Source organism: Oratosquilla oratoria, chromosome 15 (assembly GCF_046742065.1).
Source record: "Oratosquilla oratoria isolate Oo_2021 chromosome 15, ASM4674206v1, whole genome shotgun sequence".
Lineage (NCBI taxonomy): Eukaryota > Metazoa > Arthropoda > Malacostraca > Stomatopoda > Squillidae > Oratosquilla > Oratosquilla oratoria.
In genome coordinates, this window is record NC_134791.1 from 41,312,513 (window position 1) to 41,337,255 (window position 24,743).

Sequence of the window (24,743 nt, forward strand, 5' to 3'; positions counted from 1 at the left end):
ACGCCTGGAAAAGAGATACCAAGGATAAAAAAGTGGTATCCCAGTTGCGTGCATAATAGTGATATCCTCTCATTGATCCCTATGGCTCTACTGTTCCAACACGAGCCTGCGTAGATCCTCTGGAGGATCCCACAGACTACGTGACGGCTCCCGCGTTCCTTCAGCTCCTGAAGGAGGACCTTGTAATTCCGAACAAGTTCCTCTGATTTCACCCTACCCACATCGTTACTTCCCGTATGAACAATCGTAACCATGTTCGTTCGTCTTTGCTCCCTGATGGTCTGGGTACAATCGGCGATCCCGCGGCCCGGTTGACACACAAGCTTGCAACGTCGTTTAGTATTCCGCTGCAGGATGTCGTCATAGCCTCGCACCATGGATTTCCCCACCACCAAGAACTCCTGATTTTCAGCCACTTCATCCTCCAGCAGAGCGAAACAATTGGCTTGAGCCAGCGGTTGCTCCGCAGGGCACCCGCTTACCGAACGCGGGCTCGACAAACGGGACCCCACGGAGCGTCACTCGCTCACGGCAGTGGCAGAAGGGAAAGAAGTGAAACGCTCTTTTGGTTGTGGGGAGGATTCACTCTTCTCATAGAGCGCACTCCTGAGAAGACGAATTTCATCCTCACACATCCTGAGACGGTCCTCCAGGTTCACACAACCTTCACAAGCCATTTCGCTCCCCCTTCGGCAGTACAATATATACTGCTGATAACCAAAATTTATTAGATCACGTGGTTTTGTGATCTTTATATATATATATATATATATATATATATATATATATATATATGTGTGTGTGTGTGTGTGTGTGTGTGTATCTATATGTGTGTATATGTATATATGCTGTATATGTATATATATATATATATATATATATATATATGTGTGTGTGTGTGTGTGTGTATACATATTGTTAGTAGTACTCACTCCCCTCCTCACCCACGCCCTCACTTCTCGGCTTCCCACGACCTTACTGACCCCCAAGCGGCCCCATGGGTCACGACTCCCGCACCCTCAACCGCATGACCATCACAAAGCCTCCTTGAAGAAACACGTGCAGCTCACCAGCCTAGGACGGACTCTGTGAGGTCCCCAAAATGAATAACCAAACCTCGGTCTGCCACGTGATAGGTGAACAACTGGATCTATTGAGGAACGCATACCTCTGTCTTCATGAGTCACCGGCGTCAGAACGTTTTGCCTCCTACTTCCCCATGCAGCACACATGACCTCACGCCAATTAAGAACACGGGTTATGACCTGCCCGTGTATATAAAGGATGGACCAACGCCCGTAGATTCAGACAGCCTCTGAGCAGCATACGTGAGCCTAGCTCGCTCCTCCTTGCTTTCTCGCCTCCTTACCCCCGGTTTTGCTCCCTGGGAAGCAGATTGCCCGGAGACACGACTTGAAACACAGTCATCACCTCCCTCGCCGTCTCGTTCCTCCCCCCCACCCCTCCACTGGCGGCTAACATTTCATTGTTAAATAAAACTAACTCTATCTCCACCGGAGTTTGCCTTCAACCAGCCTAACTGGCTGCTCAACCTGGGGCAGACTAACCAGTCTATCATGTGACCAACGTGGGGCTCCCGATCGCCAGCCGCCACTTGATCTGCCAGATTGCCATCTGCCGCTCGACTGCTGCCAGCCGCCACTTTGTCTGCCAGATTGCCCGCCGTTGCTGACTGCCAGGTCGTCTATCAACTGCCAGTTTGACTCCTCACACTCTAGCCTACCACAGGTTTCTGCCGTCACTTGTCTGCCAGCTCGCCTGCCACCGTGACTGCCAGTTTGCCTACCAGGTCTGCCGTCTGCCAGTTGCACTCCCCACACTCTCGCCTACCACGAGTATCTGACGTCAATGTCTGCCAGCTCGCTTGCTACCGTGACTGACAGTTCGCCTACCAGATCTGCCGTCTGCCAGTTCGCCTGCCCACCAGTTCGACCGCCGTCGCTGCCTGCCAGGTTGTCGCCTACCACAAGTATCTGCCTTCACATGTCTTCCAATTTGCCTACCATGTCTGCCGTCTGCCATCGCTGCCTGCCAGGTCTGCCGACTGCCTACATTCTCGTCTATCATAGGTATAACCGTGGCCTATCGCCACCGCTACTTAATCATTAAGCAAACTAGAGCCGTGAGCGTCCGCACCTTGACCCATTCGCGCGCTAAGCGGAGATCACAAGGTCCCGCATCTCATCTCGACTCTGGTAAAGCTAATGACTAGCAACTTCGACTGTCAAGTCCACGACGCCCTGGGTGACCCAACGCTTCACCCACTAACCACGACCATTTTTCAAGTGTCTATCTTTTCATGGAGATGTAACCACGCTCTAATACCTCCGTACAACGTGATCCCATGACGCGTTCCAGGTACGAGATCCCCTGAGTAGTCTCCCGAGATGCACCAACCTCTTCGGCGTCATCCACGACGCACAGGGCAACTCCGGTCCCACGAGGGTAGCTGAGCACCCCGAGGTTTGCTACCCTGTGGCAAACTGACCGACGCCTGCTGCTACTCCTGCAGTCTGAAGGCCAGCTCCATCTAGCCTTCAAGTTCCGGCCTAGTCGTGAGGACAACTCCCTTGACGATTCCTTGTCGAGGCTCCACACGACTTCACTTCACTAATTCTTGTTTGTTTTTCAGTTTGTTGTTTACAAATCTGTAGAATAGTTTTGGTTGATCTTTGCACTTTTCTATGACATCCTTTTCGTATTTTCTTTTTTCTTCTCTGCGCACTTATACATATTCATTTCTATAACCAGTATATATTTTCCATTTTTTTCTTTCCTCCATTTTATCCAAGCTTTATCCCTTTTATCTTTCACTACATCTTTTTGTTGTACCAACATTTTACATATCCTTTTTCTTGTTTTTGTCATGGAACATACTTTTCCACTCCTTATAAATTGTAAAAAAAAAAAATTCCATTTCTCTTCTACTGTTGTTTCCCAGTCTGCTTAGAAATAAAAATATATATATATATCATGTTATCAAAATTTGTTTTTCCGTACATCATTCTTCCCTTTCTATATTGTTCGTTTTTTTTCTGGTGTATTTTTCTTCATTTAGTTCCAGTTCTACTAATATGTGGTCACTTACTTAGTGGTGTCTTATATTCAATCTTGTCCACTATTTCAGGTTCTGGTGTGATTATTAGGTCTAGTCTCGATGGTTCTTCATTTCTATACCTAGTATTCTCTTGTATCCATTGTGTCATTGTATGTTCTATAATCATATCAAGTAGTATATTTCCCCATAGGTCGTCTCCACCCTTCACTGTCATTTCTTCCCAGCAGATTTCTTTACAATTATTGTCACCCATTATAACTATTGCTCCATCTTCCATTATCTTATTTAGGGTTATCCTTGTGTCTTCTAACATATTCTTGTGTTCTCTCTCTTTCCACGAAGCCGTTTTAGGAGGCACATAATTTACCACAAACTTCCTGCTCTTCTTGTCTCTGTCCTCTATTTCCATCATAATCATTTCCACTCTATTCTTTCCATATGTAACATTCCTCACATTTATATCCTTAGTCAGGAGCATAACTCCACCACCTTGTTTTACTTCTCTGTTTCTAACCCAATGATTATATACACCATGTCCTACACTGTTGGGTGGTAATGGACCTTTCAATTTTGTCTCTACAATTCCTATTATGATTATGTCAGGTTCCTTTTCTATCAGGTAATCATTCAGTTCATTCAAGCCTGTTATTAATCCATCTATATTTGTGAAGGACACTTTTAATTTTCTGTTACCTCCGTCCTCTTTTCTGTTTCCCTTCCGTTTTTCTCTGCTATGAACTTTTTCCTCACTTTCATATCCACTACTCTGTTCTGTTATCGTTTTTTTCCTTAGCTTCGGTTCTTTTTTATTTCTCTTCCTCTCTTTCCTCTTTATTCATCTCTCTTTTTATCCATACATGTTTGTACTGATCACTTTCTGCTAGTTTTCCTGTTTTTGATAAAACATTTTCTGCTGTCGTTTGTGACCTGAATTTAACCTTAATTGGTCTGATCTTGTCTATACTGTATTTCCCTAGTCTATATATTTCTTCAATTTCTTTCCATATTTCCTGTTCACCTTCTTGAAATATTTTAGTACCTTGTTCACTCTTTCTTTCTTATCTCTTACTCTTGTAGTCCTATTTGGATTATGTATCTGTTCCATTCCTAATGTAATTATACATTTTTTTTATCTGCTAAGTCTCTTACTATATTCTCCTTCTCTCTCATCACTTTAATAATTGTGTCCTTATTGTGTTCCTTCATCTGTTGTTTCTCTATATCTCTAAATTCAATTTTGCTATTCTCCTGAACCTTTTTTCCAACCACTTACCTCTTTTGCTATGGACTCTTTATTCTCTTTATTATTTCTCTTTAATTCCTCATTCTCATCCTTTACTTCTTTTAACTGTCTTTTTAATTCTTCTATTTATTTAGGTTTTGGTTCTCTTTAGTTCTTCCAATTCATCAACTCTTTTTGTATTCACTGCAAGTTGACTAAACCTAGCCTCCCATGATTCGTTCATTTTTGTTAGTTTTTCCTCTAGACTTGCTAATCGGGGGAGGTTGCCATCTCCTCCTTTATTAAATCCATAGAAATAATTATCTCCACTTTCTATTGCGCTGCTCTTATCCATATTTCTAAATTTGATGCCTTTACTGATTTGTTCGACTTCACCAGTGTCGTCTACACATCTCTTGTTTACATTCCTTCTGACGTCCGGGGCCATTCGTCCCCTTCCTCATTTTCTTCCATTTGCCTCAATTATCCCTCCCATTCTCCTTTCTCTTCACCTTCCCACTACACGAACTTTCCCCTTCCCTATTAATACATCACAGGTACTCCCTCGTTGAAATCCACGAAAATTGCGTTTATCCCGGAGTTTCAACCTTCGCCGTCAATCCGACTGTGAGTGTGTGTGTGTATGTATGTGTGTGTGTGCGTGTGTGTATGTGTGTGTGTTACATTATATTATATATACCTTGGAATCGAGGAAATAGTGTGTGAACTTAACATAACTTGTGAGAACGGCTAGGGAGTGTTCATTTTGTGATGAATCTCTTGAATTAATTCAAGACATATACCAAAATTGGAGCATTGTGAACGGGAATGCTACATTTGAAGTAAATATTTTGTAATTAATAAAACTGAAGTTTCTTCACCTCTTTCGAGAACAGTAGCAAGACGTTGTCACCCTCAAGACCAAGAAATTGCCCTGCTAGTAGTCTGGCCACAAGTTGAACCTGAAAAACCGTAAGCTGGCGCCATGGCTCCAACCACGTTCTCCTTCAGGAGACTGCAGGAGCATGAAGAATGTGATCACTCTGCGAGAGCGAGCAAGAAAACCCCATCAGGAGAAAGTGAGGGAGATGAAGATTTTGTTGTCAATGTAGTCGTGTTTCGTCAAGTATGTTTGAAGGTTGTATGATGTACTAAGGACACAGAGGGAAATGGATATGATAGTCGAAAGGAAGATAAGGGCGGTGCTATTTTTCTTTGTATATAAGGAATGCGGGGGTCATCATCGATCCGATGGTGTCCTTTACTGACGGTTATATTCAGCTGGTACCAAGGGGTCTCAAAGATGAGAAAGGTCTCGATCGGTCGAGATCCCATATTGTCTCAGATTTGTGTGTGAGGGGTGGGAGGAAGACGGGGCGAAATAATTAGGAAATATAAAAACTAGGAAATATAAAAAAAAAAAAAAAAGATGTAAAATGTGTCATCACATCGCTGGTTCCAAATATATGTACATAATTTTTTTATGGTTCAAATTAATCTCTTTTGTAGTGATGCCGATGGTTTATTTATTTTTAATTCTTTGATTGTTTATTTATTTGTTTATTCACTCATCTGTTTATCTATCCCTCCCTGTAACTCTTTGTTACAGTATTATATAGTTACATTACATGGTGAGTGTCTCTAGGACAGTTACTGGAACTTGTAACCTTTAGCTCCTTCAAAACGGGGACGTACTTATGGGTATTCTGAACTGAGGGTGAGGACTTCGGCCGAGCGCCTCGATCGACCAACCGAAACCCTCTCAAGCCACAAGCCGCGCCCTTTCTCCACCCACCTTCAGCTGCATAAAATAGCCTGTCCATGAAGCACGTCACCGTGTTGAAGGGGTGAGAATAATAAGTGGCTCTTGCCCCTTCAAAACGGTGTTTTTTTTTTTTTTTTTTTTTTTTTAAGAGCAAAAACATTGACGATTTTGGTCAGCTGGGATTCATGTCGTTGTGATTATAATCTAGTCGATTTTGTTGCTTTTATTTCACCTCGTTACTGAGGAGGAGTTGGCTCTTTCCGCAATGACTGCCGGCGTCATAGCACAAAGGACAAAGGATGGTGGCTTAGGCTACAGCCAAGCGTCGTTTGACGTAAGAGCCTCGACACCAAAATTGATTAAAGTTTTATAAATTATGTTTTATTTTTTTTTAGAAGCATTAAAGTAATGTTCGTGTCGTATATAATATATATATATATATATATATATATATATATATATATATGTGTGTGTGTGTGTGTGTATATTCACCTCGGATCTGCTGCAGTCTCTGTCGAGACAGCCAGACACCACCCTACGGCAGTGAGCTCAGAGCTCCTTATTAGCCGATCTCTGGGTAGGTCTGAGACCACTCACACACCGGGACAGCAAGGTCACAACTCCTTGACTAACGTCTCGTACCTACTCGCTGCTAGGTGAACAGGGGCTACACGTGAAAGGAGACAAACCCAACTTATCTCCCCCCGACCGGGGAATCGAACCCCGGTTCTCTGGCTTGTGAGGCCAGTGCTTTACCAATCCGCCACCGAGCCGTGATGTGTGTGTGTGTGTGTGTGTTTGTGTGTGTGTGTGTGCGCGTGTGATTCACCATGGTCTTTGGACCACGTGCTGGACTCGTGATCGACAGCTATTTCCCTCCCTGAAGAGAGCTCAGAGCTCGTATGACCGATCTATGGGTAATGCTGTGACCTTACACGCACACACACACCCAACTCCCCGCCCACGAGAGTTGGAGTAACGACTCGAAGCGCAGCGATACTGAAATTATTTCAGCCCTGGGCAGGATTCGAACCCGGACCGCCATAAGGACAGTCGGGGTCTCTACCAACAGCGCCACCGAGTCAGTGTGTGTGTGTGTGTGTGTGTGTGTGTGTGTGTGTGTGTGTGTGTGTGTGTGTGTGTGTGTACCTAATTGTAGTATACCGGAAAGGAGCAATGATAAGTGGATCCCTTCTCCTATCTATTTATTTATAAGGGAGGTAGCTAAGTCAGAGGCATGTACCTATTCCCACCCATTTCACTCACCCCCACCACTCCTCCCATCTCAGCTCCTCGTGGATGACGGGTCATCCCTGCATCCACCAACTGCCCTGGGTCAAATGCAATGTAGCAAGACACAGCACATCCACAGCAAGGCCGCTTCACTTATCAGCTACCCTCCCCTCTCCGTCCCCTCATGCAGAAAAAGAGAAGACATGTCCTACTCTCCAGTGTACAGGCTCAAATTAATGTACAGTTCCAACGTAGTCTATATTTTTGACTTCCAATGATCATGTTTAGATTTGAATTCATGTATTTTTCCAATTGGCTATATCACCTTCGAAGTTATTCCAAGTATTTATGCATTTCTATGGAAAAATGTTTTCTTCATCCTTTAGACATGTAGTCTTACTTAAGTTGTTCCCATGACCTCTTAAAGTCCTCTTATCCGTAATCAAGAAACCTCTTCTGTCAATGTAATCTACCCCTTTTGGTGACCTGAATACGGTAATCAAATCACCACTTTCTCTTCCATCTTTCAAAGTTGGCAGACCCAGTGTACTCTTTCTTCATATAGTTTATCTGCCAGGCTGGGGACCAGATTGGTTACTGACCATTGTATTCTCTCGATTTTGCTTATACTGTACCATTTCACTCTGTGTGAGAACCATACCACCGACGAATATTCCACTCTTGGACGGATCAGGGTTTCGATCAGGAAGGTTCACCGCCATCATTTCACTTCGGGGAAATTCCCCATCGGTTCACCGTATGGAAAGTTCCTCCGTGGTGAAAATCGATCAGTAAAGTTCACCGTGAGGAAAGTTCAGCGCAAAACGTTTTGTAAAGAGGGATATGATAATACAAGAAAAGGTTAATTACCGAAATATGATAAGTATTTTCAAAACAATAATGCCAACCTTTTATTTTTTTTATCGTTGTTATTCTTATATATATGTGTGTGTGTGTGATTCACCTTGGTCTTTGGATCACGTGTTGGACTCGTGACCGACAGCTGTTTCCCTCCCGGAAGCGAGCTCAGAGCTCGTATGACACCAACTTTCCGCCCACGAGAATTGGAGTAACGACTCGAAGCGCAGCGATACTATAATTATTTCAGCCCTGGGCAGGGTTCGAACCCGGACCACCATAGTGACAGTTGGGGACTACCAACCGCGCCACCGAATCGAATGTGTATATGTGTGTATTCACCTTGCTATTGGTCTTTTTGGATCACGTACTGGACTCGTGATCGACAGCTGTGTGTGTGTGTGTGTGTGTGTGTGTGTGTGTGTGTGTGTGCAGTATATTTCGAACCCATGAATATATATGCAGGGTCACTATAAACTATAACATTCCAGTCGTACGTCTAAGAATCATGAAAAGCAAGAGCAATAAGGAAATTTCATAAGAATTTATTTTATAACACACCATTAAATATATATATATATATATATATATATATATATATATATATATATGCAGAAAGATCACTATAAACAACACGTGATCCACAAATTTTGCTGGTAACCACTAAGGAAATCGGAAGAAAACAGCAATTCCCAAGCGCTTTCGTGTAATTCACATCTTCAGGGGAATATATATATATATATATATATATATATATATATATATATATATATATATATATATATATATACAGTACATTTGAAACTCATGAATGTATATAAATACAGCATCATTATGAAGAAACAATAATATTTTAGTTATACGTTTTAAAACCAAGAAAAATAAGAGAAATATGTAAATTACATAAGATTTTATTCAATAATACATGATAAAAGAATGCAAAATATAATAGTGGCAATGTAAGCATATAAAACTAGGGCTAACTAAAATCACTAAGAGTTATAAGATTATGGGCTAATTCTCTTAAATATTCAATAGATGCAATCCAGTATTATAAGCTTTCCTTCCCTTTTTAGCGATACACTCGTACTGCTCAATCTTGACCTCTTAACTACTGCTCATTTTTTAAATATTCCAAAAATTTCCAAATATTGGTATGAAAAGGTTTCATTTGCTTCTCAAAGGCCCTATGCTATCCTTCTACAATGTTTTAGTTTTTGGTGCGTTATCCAAGACAAAAGTGTTAACATTCCACATGCAAAATATAAATAGACACAACGTAAGCACTTAGATTTTCTGCTAAAACAATTAAAAGCTTAACTAAGATTATGAACTAATCCTCTCAAATTTAATGTACGTTGTTTTACTTTTATCAGACAGTAATGCAGACACTAGCGGTAATGAGATGCTGTGTTCTAAACCATGAAGTGTATACACTTGATAGAAAAACAAAGGGCTTAGTTTATATATAGCCTACGATATACGTACCAATGTTCACTTTCTGTTAACAATTGAAGATTTCTTGTATCAAAAATTAGGTGCAATCTTCCATTTCCGGAATATATAGAATAAAAAAGCTTCAACACGATATTTTTGTGATATAATTGGGCATTATTCATTTGTCTAATCATGCGCATTGTCCTTTTTATGTTATCAGTACTTTGTAATTTACCTGAAGCGGCCTGGCTACATTGGCAGAGCAGATGGCAATTAGGCGATTGCGTAGTTTTGGCAGTTTGGATGCCGAATCATTTCGACCTCAACTTTTACTACATCGCCAAGACGAGCGCCGAATCATTTCGACTTCAACCTTTTATGCATCGCGAAGATGATATGTTCCTTCAAAATCTTGACTCTGTGCACGACATTTCGTTTCTTTTTTTATATACATCTCACATTTCCAAAACGTTTTAACACTCGTTTGTTTCTCTTTGTAAAATAAATGGCCATTAAAGCACAACTTTCTTTTCCTTTTTCACTGTCAATGTAAGAAAACTCCATTGCAAGGGAAGTGGTGGAAATTATATTACAGAATAAGGCTGTTTTTATTGCTTGATGTATGCGGTGACCTGTAATCACGATCAATTTTCACCACGGTGAACTTTCCATACTGTGAATTGATGGCAGTGAATTTTCCCGAAGTGAATTGATAGGTGCTAAGATAAGAGGGAGGGTGGAGGGGTGTGGAGTGTATTCAGGGATGGAATGGGTGGGAATGATTTTATGCCTTTTCCTTTTTGGCTACCTCCCTTGTAAGGGGGAAAAAAGCCTTGGTATATGTATGTATGTATGTATGACTTGATAGGTGGTGAACTTTCCGCCTACAATTTTTTTTCATCCAAATAGTAAAAAGCTACTTTAATCTGTCTCTCCAACAATCCTGCTATGTCTGTCAGATGTTAGTCTTTCATCAACACTTGCAAATATTTTTCTTCTTTTCCTTTTATAATGGGTTCACTATTGTCAATTTCCAGTACTTTGCGTTTTATTATTATTTTTTTTATTAATTTTCCATGGGAAAATAGCATCTAGATATTTTTACACCATCTGATCAGCAAACATATTAGCATAGATTGTTGTACTTTCCATCAAGTCAATAGCATACACAAGAAACTTATTGGTGCAAGCACTAAGCCTTAAGAAACTCGGCTCGTTACTGCTCTCCATCTTGACAATAATCCTGTTCTACTGTCCTCATGTCTCTTCTCTTCTATGAGGTACTTTATCAAAAGCCTCTCTCTTGTAGCACATCAAGTGTGTGTGTGTGTGTGTGCGTGCGTGCGTGTGTGTGTGTGTGTGTGTGTGTGTGTGTGTGTGTGTGTGTATTTACCTAGTTGTATTTTGCGGGAGAAGAGCTATGCTCGTGTGCGCGCGCGTGCTTGTTATTCACCATGGTGTTGTATTACGTGCTGGCCTTGTGATCGGGTGAGAGCTCAGAGCTTATACAATATGTGGCCTGATTTATAGGTTGTAGCGGCAGTATAAAGACTACGGTTGGATCCAGGGTGATGTGTGACTGAGCATCATGTGCGAGGCGCTAGCCAATGAAGTGGCGTATGACGGTACACGATCTGACTTTGTGCTGTCACCAGCAAACGTGTGTACTCTGCCCCACGACTAATTATCTGACTTCATGTAGACGGCAGGAACCTCGCAGGGAAATGGTGTGACCTTACACACATATACAGCTCGACCGTTCTCGATCGCTAATTCAGCGATCCGCGTTCGAGTCCCTCCCAGGGCTGAAGAACTTTCAATATCGATGTACTGTGAGCAAAGACTCCATAAGAACATAAAAATGAAGGAGAGTGCAAGAGACCATAAGGCCTACATTAGGCAGCTCCATATCCATCACCACCTGTCATCCCCATCCATAAAGTTGTCTAAACGACTCATGGAGTTGTGTGTGCATGTGTGTAAAGTCACAGCATTACCAGATCGGACTATGTATGAACACTGAGGACGAGTCAAACACGTGATCCAAGACCTTAGTTTTAGTGAATCACACACACAGGCGTATACACAGAAACACACCCGATGGCGCGGTGGTAGCGTTCGCGGCCGCCACTACGGCGGTCCTAGTTCGAATCCTGCCCAGGGCCGAAATAATTTCGGTATCGCTGCGCTGTGAGTCGTTACTCCAAATCTTGTGGGCGGGGAGTTGAGTGTGTGTGCGTGTAAGGTCACAGCATTACCCATAGATCGGTTATATATGAGCTCTGAACTATCTTCCGAGAGGGAAATAGCCGTCAATCACGACTCCAACACGTGATTCAAGACCATTGAGTTTGGAGGCATTGAGACAAACGAAGTTGTGTTTATTGGCTTCTCTCCGTCTAGACTGATCTGCAATTCGGAGCATTCCCCGAGGAAAACTCTGGTGTTTGTCAATGGTGGCTGTTGCTAACACAAGGAGCTATATACAATTTATTCTCTACGTCTACTCTTTTTCTACAATATACTGTACATGAACTGATTATGGACACTCGGTATTTATGCATAAGTGATTTATTTACAAGCAATGGAAACACATAAAAATATATTGCTCGTATGATGATCTTGAAGTTGGCAATGTCAGACGCAGGTGTCCAGACGCTCGGCCCAATTGACCGCATGAGGTCAGACGCGTTCGGCCCAAATGCCCGCTGTGAGGTCAAACACAATATGTGGTCCCGCGGGAGTTCTCTGGAGACGTCGGACGTTACCACCTGCACTAATGCGTGCGTGCGCGCGTGTGCACACTAGAGATCTAAAGGATTGAATAATCCCTTCAATTATCTTGCAACACACTCCTTGCCAGTTAGCAGTGGTGTGACACTTTTCAGCCCTGGCGGAGACCGAACCCAAGACCACTTAGTATGCACATACTACTGCACCAACAAAGGCGTTGCCATGAAGGAGGTCACAGCAGCAATAATCATACTTCAGAATGAGCACTATGGTACTACCTCGTCAGTAAGTACAAGGTAGTCCAACTACCTCCTGGTAGAAGGGATGAATTTATCTTCCAAAGGATCCTCCGTGGCTATCGTTGTGGGTGGGAAGTGTTACACACGGAGAGAGACAATAACAAGCGCTGCAAAATTTGTGGTGCCGCGGTGCGACAGCCCTCCACCACTACCTGCTAGAGTGCAGAACCACTGTCATTCTTTGCTTAAGTCTCAGCCCGCCACTCACCTCGGCATGGGTGGTGCGACACCTCACCATTTCCCCTTCCGAGGCAACCCTCAGCTTTTTGGGGAAACACCCTCCCCCTGGCGCCGCCTGAGGTTAAGGGGGTGTTCTCCTTTCCTGGTCTCTTCTGGGCACCGCCACTCATAACAGTGGCATCAGGTGGATACCATCTTTTTTTTCATGTGCGACCTGTTCCGGACCGCCGCAAGGTTGAGGTCCTAGCGGGTGACACCCCCCACAAAATGTGTGTATGTGTGTGTGTGTGTGTGTATGTGTGTGTATTTACCTAGTTGTATTTTATTGGGAAGAGAGCTATGCTCGTAGTGACCCGCTTTTGCATCTCCTCATCCAGTTTGTTCATAAACTCATTTATAGTTTTAGCATTCACTGTTTCCTCATTCAGTTTGTTCCAGATATCTATCACTCCGTGTGGGAAGCTATTCTTTTTCAGATCTCTTCTGTAACTGTCCTCCTTATGTTTCTTCTCGTGTCCTCTTGTTTTTCTTCTGTCCCACTTTAGTAAGTCATCTCTATCAAGAATTCCCATCCACCTCATAATTCTGTAGATGGTCAGCAAATCACCTCTTTCTCTTTGTTCCAGGTTGGTAGATTTAATTTAAACAACCTTTGTTCGTATGTCAAATTGGAAAGTGTTGGCGCCATCTTTGCCATTGCTCTTTAAATTCTTTCTAGTTTCTTTATATATTTTCTGGAACTAGGTGACCATAGTGACTATTGCACAAAAATGATTGTATATGGGTATATGTATATGCATACGGGTTTTTATTTGGCATAAAAATATTTGGCTGTGACTGAAAATTCAAACTTAGTCATAGGTTTTTAGAGGACCTCAACCTGAAAACGGTTGCACAATTATCAGCTGAAGTTGCATATGGTACTTTACTTGACATACGTACCACCTTGAGATAACCTCGCAAAGTATCTAAGAACACGTATTTTAGACTCCTATTAAGATGGTTACAGGTAAATGTTTACTGTTATCAGCATATAGGAAATTGAATATGGCACCATATGACCTTTACCTTAGTAAAGGAATTAATTGTTGAGCTACACTAATATGTCGGGCGATGTTTGTTGTCCCCGGCACCACTTGTTAACTAATTATTATTACTTATTTATTTATTTATTTATTAAAGCATTTTTCCATTCTCCAGCTTTGTTATGGACCAGAAGTTCTCCTTCCGACATGCTCCTCTGTTCTATACTTTTGTATCCCCCACCCCTCCCCACCTTCCCTACATCTCCCCTCTTTCCCTCTTCTCTGAGGAACCACAACGACCATTGGTTCTCACAAGAGCTCTTCGACAACACCACATTCCTCAGCTCATGATAACCCAGATTTTTTTTCCTTTTTCAGATGGCGCGGACGACAAACCTTTCGTTGTCGACATCAAGGGGATGTCTGGCTACGAGAAAAACCTCTACCTCTACTCGGTACGTGATCCAAGTTCCTTTCTTTCCTTGTTCAATATGTACTTACCTGTCACTGTAAAGCCACGGGAAGTAAGCATGCCCGATTGCAAATGAAACCCTTCAGAGTTTAGTCGATCTTTATGAGTACTACAGTAAAAGGGGGGTTTCGGCTGACCTAGACTGAAATTAAACTCCGACCCTGGTCATAAGCTGAATAAACTCGTCTGGTGTTATCCATGAAAGACTCGGCTGTTTACCAGTGGGTTTACAACAGCAGAACTCAATTTTTTTATCTCCTCATCTTTATATATTATTTCTAAAAAAGGGCAGAAAATATGAACAAGCATTTTAAATCAGTGTTTACGAGGGAGAACATACAACTTAGAGATATCGAGTGGGAGGAGAAAGTCCCCCTATGAATGAGATAGAAGTAACAAAGAATCAAATAATGAATCACTTACGTAATCCGATGTCAGAAAATCGTATGGACCAGATGAAATGGCAAACTGGATTTTGAGAGAATGCAGGAATGAACTGGCAGACAAAATACATAGTCTAATAAACAGTTCATTGAAAGAAGGAAAAGTTCCAGAAGATTGGAAAAGAGCAAATATAGTACCAATATATAAAGGGGGAAACAAGGAAGACCCTACTAACTATAGACTGGTCTCTCTTACAAGTACGATAGCTAAAATTTGTGAAAGAATTATCAAAATTAGATGGGTAAGGCATTTGGAAAAAAAATTGTACTGAATTCAAGGCAATTTGGATTTAGACAAAGACGATCATGCGTCACAAACTTAATGTGTTTCTATTCAAGACTAATAGATGTAATGCAAGAAAGAGATGGATGGGCTGATTGTGCATTTCTAGACCTGAAAAAAGCTTTTGATAAGGTGTCACATAAGAAATTGCTAAAGAAATTAAAAACTGCAGGAGGAATACAGGGTAAACTGGGAGCTATTTTCAAACAAATATGATTAATTTTACGTTTGCCGTGGCAGACTGCACGTCAGATTCAAGAAAAAGTAAGAGAAAGACAAATGTTAATCGTACCGGAAAAATTAAGTCTTCGATGCAAAATTATATTTTCTATACATTACATGGATTTGCCTATTGCTTGGTGCATTCAAATGAAAGTATATATCAGTATACGTCCATTGAAGTCAGTAGAAAATGACAAATTGCTTGGCTTGATACAATTATAGGCTGTTTTACGAATATAATCTGTAATTATAAATAGAGGCCCAAACAATGCTATATGCCGTTTGCAATCATGAAATTAATTGACTTAAATTTCAGACACAATAATGTACAACGATACACCTCTGTAAGCTTATAAAACTTGCCCAAAAAAGTATTTATTTTCCGGCAAGAATTACAAAATCTGGCGGTGTCTGGTATCAATTCGCTCACTGCGAAAGGTCCCATTGCACGATCTTTTGGGATGAGTTGGACAACTGTACCGACAACTGTACATAATAAGGACAAGATTTTAGCACATGTCAAATCTGAAGCTCCAGGGATGAAAAACATTGTCATCAATATGAAAAGAGGCCAATTTTTTTAAGAAATGGAAAGTCTTCTTTCTCTTTGGGTTGATAGGTTGAATCGTCAGCGTGCTACTATTAATCAAGAAATGATTCAAGAGAAAGTGTTGTCTTTGAGGACCTGAAGAAAAAATATCAAGATGAGAAAGATGTAGAGCTCAAGGCAAGTCAAGGATGGTTTATGAGATTAAGGAGTGAAGAAACTATCACTATTAAGCAAGGTGAAAGTGCATCAGCAGACGAACAAGCAGCATCAGAATTTCCTAATACATTAAAGGAAATAATCGAAGAAAACAGGTTTCTTCTCGAACAGATTTTTAACGTAGACGAAATTGGATTCTATTGGAAATTTTTGCTAGACCGTTCATTCATTTCCAGGGAGGAGAAAACTATTCCAGGCTATAAGGTCTCAAAAGAACGTATGTTGGGAGGAAGTTGTGCAGGAAAATTTAAGTTAAAGCCATTGCTTGTCTATCATGCACACAACCTCCGTGCCCTGAAGAACATATCTAAGGCACTCCGTGTTATATGAATGGCTAATTCAAAAGCGAAACTAGATCATCATCTTATTCTTAGTGTTAACCTAATCAATGAATTGATGCTGTGGCCATAGGCCTAACCATGGCTTTACACACACACCCTGGTTTGGCAGGGGGGCTGGGGGAGGGGTAGCCATAGGCTTAGTGCCAGTCATGACAGCCTCAATTTCATGTCACATAGGTGCAGGCCGACAACACAGGCCATAACTTCGAAATGTTGTGACAGTCATATTCAGCTCCATGGTCTACCATAGGGCCTAGGCCTACATATGCATGTGGCAAGTCATTTATGAAGGCCGTCATACACATTTTGTGAATCTGCACAGATGAATATTTGTTAAAATGTGCAACACCAATAAATTAACAATTGGGCGCACAGATAACGAATCCACTAGACATGCACACATTATGAACCTAACCTAACATTCTTACGATTCTTTGTGTGTGCATGTCAAATGGATTCATTATTTGTGCGTCCAATTATGAATTCATTATTGGTGCTCCACATTTTATGAATATTCATAATCTGTGCAGATTCACAAAATGTGTGTAACATAGGCTACATAGGCCTAGTACCAATTAGCAATACCTCAGCTCTAGCCTGCGGCGCTTGTTGAAGGCCCGACTTCTTCGCCTTTTTATTTTTTTGTGTGGGGGGGGGTCGATCCAACGCTTAAGAGGCTGGTAGATAAGTTCGTAGAAAGAGGGGTAGAAGACAAGTGTTATATTTTTATGGGTTATTTACAAACACAGCTGAAGGTGAGTGAATTGCATAAGTACACTATCCACTGTGTGTTTATAAACAATGGCCGGGGCCCTGATTCCATTGCTGACTTGTAACCTAACTGAGATATGCAGAAATTTGAGATTGCTTAAGTAAACAATATTGCATACAGACTTTAACAACGAATCTGATTGGGGAAAGGGTGGGTGAGGAGAGAATTCATTTGGTTCATGATTGTAAGATCACGCCATTTGGGGAGGATCTTAAATATATAGTTAAAGATAACTGGACTAAATAAACCACTACATCACTTGAAAGCTCACCTAGGGCCTAGCATACATGTCGGGGGATTCCTTGAGTGTACCTCAGTGAAGCACGTTGTATAAGAATTAACGGAATAGTATATCAGAGAGAAAATATTATACTATATGAAACTTTAAGTGGGTGATTGGAGGCAACAGGGCCTACTGACTAAAATATGTGAAACAAAGACAGCAAGAAAAAGTGAAAGTTAAGAAAGGGGGAAGCGACGAATGACAAGAGTGATAGGAGGTTCTTTGCTCCTTTCTCAAGGAACTGCTGCTGAGGGGGAGTGCAATAGAGAGATTTTGATTTTTGGTATAGTTGTTGTTCCCTCGTAGTTTAGTTATTATGCTGCTGGGGGTGGCTTCCCATCCAAATTAAGTTTAGGGAGGCTATGTTTAGAGTACCTAGCCTTTCCCTCATGTTGGGTAAACAAAGTGTATCCTGAATAGTAGTGCTCAATCGTATAGGCTCCTGTCATGATGTTTCTCCCTTAATATGGCGGAACACAAGACATTTCTCGCTACCTCGCTACTTGCTTTTACCACTCACTTTGTTTTTTTGTAAATAATTGTTTATACGAGTTTTTTCCTTTGTCACTATACACTATCAAAGCATTGAATAGATTCTTTTGTAAACATAGCCGTATTGAAATGCAATGTATCCTGTGATTCCTGACTACAACTTGGAAAATGTCTCCCTGTAGTTCTAAAAAAGTGCCCTCTCCTAATAGTTTCTTCACTAGGAGGGCAAAACTTCTATCAGTATGTCTTGCCAACCAGGGCCGGACCCACAACCTTTTCTTCTGCTTCTTCAGTTTCTGTAGCTTCTGTATGTGTATTAGCAACTGAAGCACTGTTACACCGTATACATGGTACGCCTCTACAAGGAGGCAGAATATTTGGCGGGAAGCTTTACTTTTTTCGGTGACCACCAAACAGAAAGTCAACAGAAAAACTTTGCATGTCTGGCAAGAGTTTGCTGGCAAAGCAAGGAGCAGAAGCGGGTAGAATGTTAGTGAGAATGACATAGTGTGCCGCCACGTGACTTTAATCCTAGTACAATACAGGGTGACAACTGGGCTTGCACCGCTTGCCGTGGGGATTGTGATTGCTTCTTGAGATCACCTTCTGCCTCCACCATCACGTATTATCGCTGGAGGAATTTTGGTTGTTAGTTGGGAGAATGATGTAATTGGTGGTGAAAGTGAAGATTGACAGAGGCTTAATATACTTTCAGTCTCAATCACTTCTTCGCTCTCTCCACGAACCCCCTAGTGAAAATTTAATCCAGGGGTATCACTTGGAGTTAGGCAGCAGCGGATTTTCGTGCAACCTCCCACCTATTGACTAGGAGACGAGGTGGGAAGGTCTGCAAGACCTCGAAACAGGTTTATTAGCCAATAAGGTAAGTCTAACCCCCAGAGAGAGAGAGAGAGAGAGAGAGAGAAGAGGGGAGAGGGTGAGAGGTGACATTTGGGGAAAATACGGAAATAATAGAGGGATTGCGCGTGTGCGTTTCGTTTCTGTCATCACTTCTCTGTTCATGCGGTAATTTGTTGGCAGGATCGTAGAGGTTCAACAGTGAACAGGCTTTTTACATATTTCGTTTGAGTCGTTTGTTTGAATGAGTGTTTGAAGTTATTCTGTCCATTATTGATGCAACTGAGATGGATCTCCACTGAGGCCTACTGAAAGACGATGATCTGTACCTCACCACGGTGGCTTCATTCTACTTGTTAAGGTTGTATGTGGTGAGAAGCATGTTTTTTATGTTAGAATGGCTGTGTAATCAGTTTGATCATACTGATTAGGTGCTAACATATACTGTATATGCGACACTGATCTACCGTACCACTGATGTCCGCTGTTGTTAAGCGGGCTTGGAAAGCCATCAAATTACTTTTGCACTTATTAGGGATTGAACCCGGGCCTTACGCATATCGGGGGAGGAATATTACCCGCTCCTCCCGTCAACATTGTATATGACTTTGTAGTATATTTTGTGAATATGCAAACAGCTTACATATGGTATCATACAGTGGTAAATCAAAAATGCAGCTGAAGTGTGTTTCTTTCGCCATGTTTTTAGTCACTACATACGCAAAATCATTCAAAATAATCTATTTACAGAAGCATGGTAAAAGCGACTGCGTATCCCAGCATGGCAACAATTCAACCGGAACTAATGAAAACCTGGCATGAACTGACCTCGTTTGTCCCTTCCACAGGAGGAAATGGCTGATCGTCCTCGGGTCTCCATGATGATTAATTCCCTGGCCAATTACAACGCCACCATCCCATCAGCTGCCGAGGCCGACCAGAGCTCGAAGGGCCGACCTGCAGCCGCCCTCGGCACGGTCTTTGGCGTCTACTTGCCGTGCATACAAAACATCTTTGGTGTCATCCTCTTCATTCGTATGCCCTGGATCGTGGGCACTGCAGGAGCCCTACTCTCCTTTACAATTGTCTTTTTGTGTTGTTGTACGGTAAGTGGAAACAACCTATTGTGTTCATGTATTATTACATACCTGATATTTTTTGTGCGATAAGTGTTCTTGTGTTACTGTACAGTAGTCGAAACAACTTATGAACAAGAGTTGCAAGTAGAAACAGCTTTGCCAGCTGCATGTATCGATCCATGGTATAAGGACAATTTTAAACAATAGGGAGGGGTTGTATTTTTTGTGGTTTGTTGAAGCACAGGACTAGTAATTCAGTATCAGTCGCATAGGCCATGGTGCGTGACCAAAAATAACCCCTAAATTTCAAGTTCGTTTGACAATTCATCCAGGTAAAAAATAACAACTGCTTATGGGTAATTTTGGAGTGCTCTTTTGTACGTTAACCCCCCCCCCCCCCACACCCACACACATTTCTGCGCAGTGGAGCACACTGCAATGTGAGATATGACCAAAAACATAACAGAAAAGACATCTAATTAAAAAATAACAGTAGCTGTAAGGTATATAGGGTTGCTCTTCATAAACATGCAATACTTAATATGTACAAGTACAAGTAAGCACATTCCTTACGGGCCTTAATATGGTTGCTCATTGATACACAGAAATACGGGAATACCGAAAAAATGGCATGCATTCATTGTCGGATAATTTTTTTTCAGTAAGACACATTAACCCTTTCTGTTCTTGCATTTTTTTTTTTTAAGAATCAACATGAGACAGATTGGATGTAGTAGTTCATTTACAGTGGAAAACCAATATCATCACCCAATGCAAGTACATTTAGCACAGAAATAATAGAAATTGATACATACTAATAAATGAAACTTATCAACTATGTATATACAAGTATATGTGTACTTTTTATGTCATATCGAACTGGAGCCTCATTAGAATATTTTCCATGATGACTGTATTTGAATGCAAACTCCTGTCACAGCGTAGTGCGTGATCGGTACTTGAAAGTTTACATAGTGACGAGCAGCACAAGAGTCGTTCTTATAGTGTCAATCGAGTCTAACAGATTATCAATCAAGGCTGTGTTTTTTCATAGCAAGCAGTGCAATATATTTCAATCAACAAATGGCCATAATGTTTTTTTTCAACGGAAAGGTTATCATGGTCCGTGTTCATTATATTAGCAACAATTACGAAAGGCTAGTCACCAGTAACTGAGACCCCCCCCCCCCTGAACGCAATATGTAGTGCTGTTCCCAGCATTTCAGTGGCAAACACATAGCCCACGGGACATCATTCACAAACACGCTAGCACATGAGGTTAATGTTGTCTCAGTTAAAGCTGGTAAGTCTTCATAGCTCTTGATCCTCATCCTCACAATTTACTAGTAGTACCGATATCCAAGTTTTCGTCATCGTCACGGACTTCCTCTTTCAGATTAGAAAAAAATGACAGACACAAAGTTCCGTGCATGTTTAGTTATGGTCCCCACATGAACATCTTGTTACCAGAACAGCCCGATTTCTTCCAACTACATGTTATGAATTTTCGAAGAGTTTCAGGAACATGAATATGGCATAGAGTTCCATGTTTGAATGTCATCTTCTTTCCAGCCATTTCCAACTGGACTTGGTGCAGCCATGTTATGATGTTTTGTTACAAAGCTCTTCTATGAATGGCAGCTTGGTAGTTAGCTCTTTTCAGATTTCAGGTTTACAGTAAGTTGGGTTTGTTTCACTCTGTCAAGTAAACCTTTCAACCTATTCCTGTGATCATTTCATGTATCAACAAACACAACTATGTCATTTGAGTAGGCTCTGACACCTGACAGTCCCTTGACTACTCAATTTATAAGGCACTGAAAAGATGCTTCTCTATATTTCATTCCAAATGGGGTCACTTTGTAAAGAAAGTGCCCTTGTGGGGTAACAAAAGGAGATGTCTTGTAAGAGAGATTTGGTGATATTCCTTCATCAAATCTATCTTTGACAAAAACTTTGCAGCAGCAACTTCCTCAATAAGAACATCTATTCTGGGGAGAGGGTAAGGGTCCGTTTTTGTGACTGCATTCACCTTTCTGTAATCAATGCATAGTCTCCACTCACCTCTAGTCTATGTTTTGGTACTAACACAGCTGGTGAAGCCCAAGGACTGGTACTAGGCTCCATTAATCCTATTTCCATAAGCTACTTCACATCTTTCTCCATAATCCTCCTCTTCTGGAGTGACAGTCTGTAAGGGGTCAGCCTCACTGGCTTGGCTCCATCTTCTAAGACATCATCATGTGATATGGCTTGAGTAATGGTTGGGCATGAGGGAAAATATCTCAGCATTTTTGCAGAGGAGCGCTCGGACTTCTTCACACATCTTTCCTGCTAGTGATAACAGATCCCTCAAATGCATCGCTTATGTCTGACTAGTCTAAATCATAAAAGAAATTTAGATTTCTAATATCTGAATCAAAGTTCCATCAGTGTGTCCTGTCTCAATAACACTAACTGTTTCCTCCTCCATTTCTCTCTGAAATTTCTTCAAGAGATTTATGTGTGCTTGTTGCACATCTGATCTCTTTGTTAAACTAGGCCTGTTTCTGCTTCTTCCTTCCACTAGTCTTTGGCACATGTTTGCTCACTCCCCAGTTGTAAATGTTAAGAAAAGTTTCCCGTTTCCTCCTTATTCTCGTGGTATTCATGAATTTTTCCCAATTTGCTTCTTGAAAGAATTTTTTCAGTCATAAATGATCTGCTTTCCTAAAATTGAGTCTACCTTGCTTGTGTGATTCATTCCTTAGCTCTTTTTCCTCATCCTCTGGTTAAAATTCAGTTGTTACATGGTCACTTTTTCCTATGGCGCAAAAGTAGTTCATTGAGCTGATGATGTCTCTCTCTTTGGTTAATAACAGATCTAATCTTGTGGGAATGTCATCCCTTTTACCTGGAGATGATGTGTGTGTGTGTGTGTATTTACCTAATTGTAGTATACAGGAAAGGAGCAATGCTTGTTGGGTCCTATATCCTTTAATATTCTAATATATCAAGAATCTTGTTCACATACAGTTCCAAATTGATCTGTATCCTAGATTTCTAATTATATTTAGATTGTGAAGGAGGATAGGGAGGGAAAGGTAGTTGCAGTGGGAAGTGCTAAGGAAATGACAGTTATTAAAATGATGAGAGCAGGCACCTGAGTTGGATGGGTGTCATCTGGAGTGCCTAAAAAAAAGGGAGGTACAGTGATGGTGGACTGGCTGGTGAGATTGTTTAATGTTTGTCTAAAAGAGGGTAGAGTGCCAAAGGACTGGAGAAGTACCTGTATAGTTCCACTTTACAAGGGAAAAGGGGACAAGTATGAGTGTAGTAGTTTCAGAGGGATCAGTTTGTTGAGTTTAGTTGGGAAGGTTTATGGGAGGATTTTGAATGAGGGGATTATGAGATGAGGAACAGTGGGTTTAGGACAGGTAGGGGTTGCGTGGATCAGATTTTTGTGGTGAGGCAGGTATGTGAAAAAGTTTTAGGAAAAATTAAGGATGTTTTTTTTGGGCCTTCACGGATTTGGAAAAGGTTTATGACAGGGTAGACAGGAAGGCACTGTGGGAGGTATTGCAGATATATGGGATAGGAGGAAAGCTGTTAAGAGCAGTTAAGAGTTTTTATGAGAGTAGTAGTGTCTGCATTAGAATTAGAAATGTAGAGAGTGAGTCATTTGAAGTAAAGGTAGGACTTCATCAGGGATGTGTTATGTCACCTTGGCTGTTCAGTGTATACATGGTGTGATGCAAGAGGTAAACACGAGGGTAATGGGCTGGGGCTTGGTGATCGTTAGAGAAAAAAAGAGAAAAATGGGAGATAAGCCAGTTGTTGTTTGTTGATGACATTGTACTTGTAGCAGGATCATAGGAGGGATTAAGGAAGTTAATGACAGAATTTGGGAAGATGTACTAGAGAAGGAAGTCAAAGATAAATGTGGGTAAATGTAAGGTGATGAGATGTACAAGGGGAGAATATGGTGGCAAATTGGAAATGAGTATTAACATCTTTAATACAACTCAAATATTTGTGTGCACATTAGCTGCCTGATGTATGATGATGCATCACAATACATGCATTATAGAATATAAAGTTACAGATGTTATACTCATTCTCTTTCACCCAGAATATTTGTAATCACTGAAAAAGTGATCAGCCCTGTTCACAGAATAAGAGGGTCACTCAGCTACAACTGATGCCTATGTAGGTGTGATTGTATTCAAGGGGTTAAGGGACAGAGACTTGAGGAAGTGGATAGCTTTAGATACTTGGGTGTGAATGTGGCAAGAAAGGGAGGAGTGGATGTGGAGATAGAATATAGATTGAAAGAAGTAAGTAAATGCCTTGGGGGGTTAAAATGTGTAATTAGATGAGACATTTGGGAATGGATGGTAAGAGGGTATGGAGTGATTGTGCCAACAGCACTGTATGGGGCAGAAACATGGAACATAAGAGAGGAAGAGCTTAAGTGTGTTTCAGATGAAATGACTGAGATAGAGTGAGAAATGAGGTGAGGAGGAGAATGGTGGTGGAAAGGGAGTTGGGAGATAGGGTTGATAAAAAGAGTATTGGGATGGTTTGGACACATGGAAAAAAAGAGTGAAAAGAGATTAGTAAAAGAGGTGTGGAAGGCAAAGGTGGAAGGAGAGAACATGAGTGAGCAACCAAGGATGAGATGGATGGATGGATGGATGAGATAAAAGTGGCAGTGGGAAAGGGGAATGTCTGTTGAGAAAATGAGAAGACAGAAGATAGGGGTGAGTAGAGAATGGTTGTGTATGGATGATGCTGTGATGCATGGAAGGGAATGGGTGGGAGATAGGAGGCTTAGGGAGTTTGTGTGAATGATATTTTGACACAGCTCAAAGGGATTTTCCCCCGTCTTCTCTTTTTCTTCACAAGGGGAAGGAGAGGGT

The 24,743-nt window shown here is 41.4% G+C and overlaps 1 protein-coding gene across 5 annotated transcripts in view; it reads left to right on the top strand.

Moving 5' to 3' along the window:
- kcc (solute carrier family 12 member kcc) overlaps nt 1-24,743 on the top strand; it is a 731,707-nt gene that overhangs the window by 502,681 nt on the left and 204,283 nt on the right. For 3 of the 5 annotated variants that reach the window (XM_076198824.1, XM_076198825.1, XM_076198828.1), the window contains 2 exons: nt 14,210-14,286; nt 19,612-19,869. In XM_076198824.1, coding sequence (XP_076054939.1) covers nt 14,210-14,286; nt 19,612-19,869 — 335 coding nt within the window. Of the gene's footprint in view, nt 1-5,197; nt 5,381-14,209; nt 14,287-19,611; nt 19,870-24,743 lie in introns of all 5 variants that reach the window. The other 2 variants (XM_076198826.1, XM_076198827.1) reach the window with 1 other exon arrangement.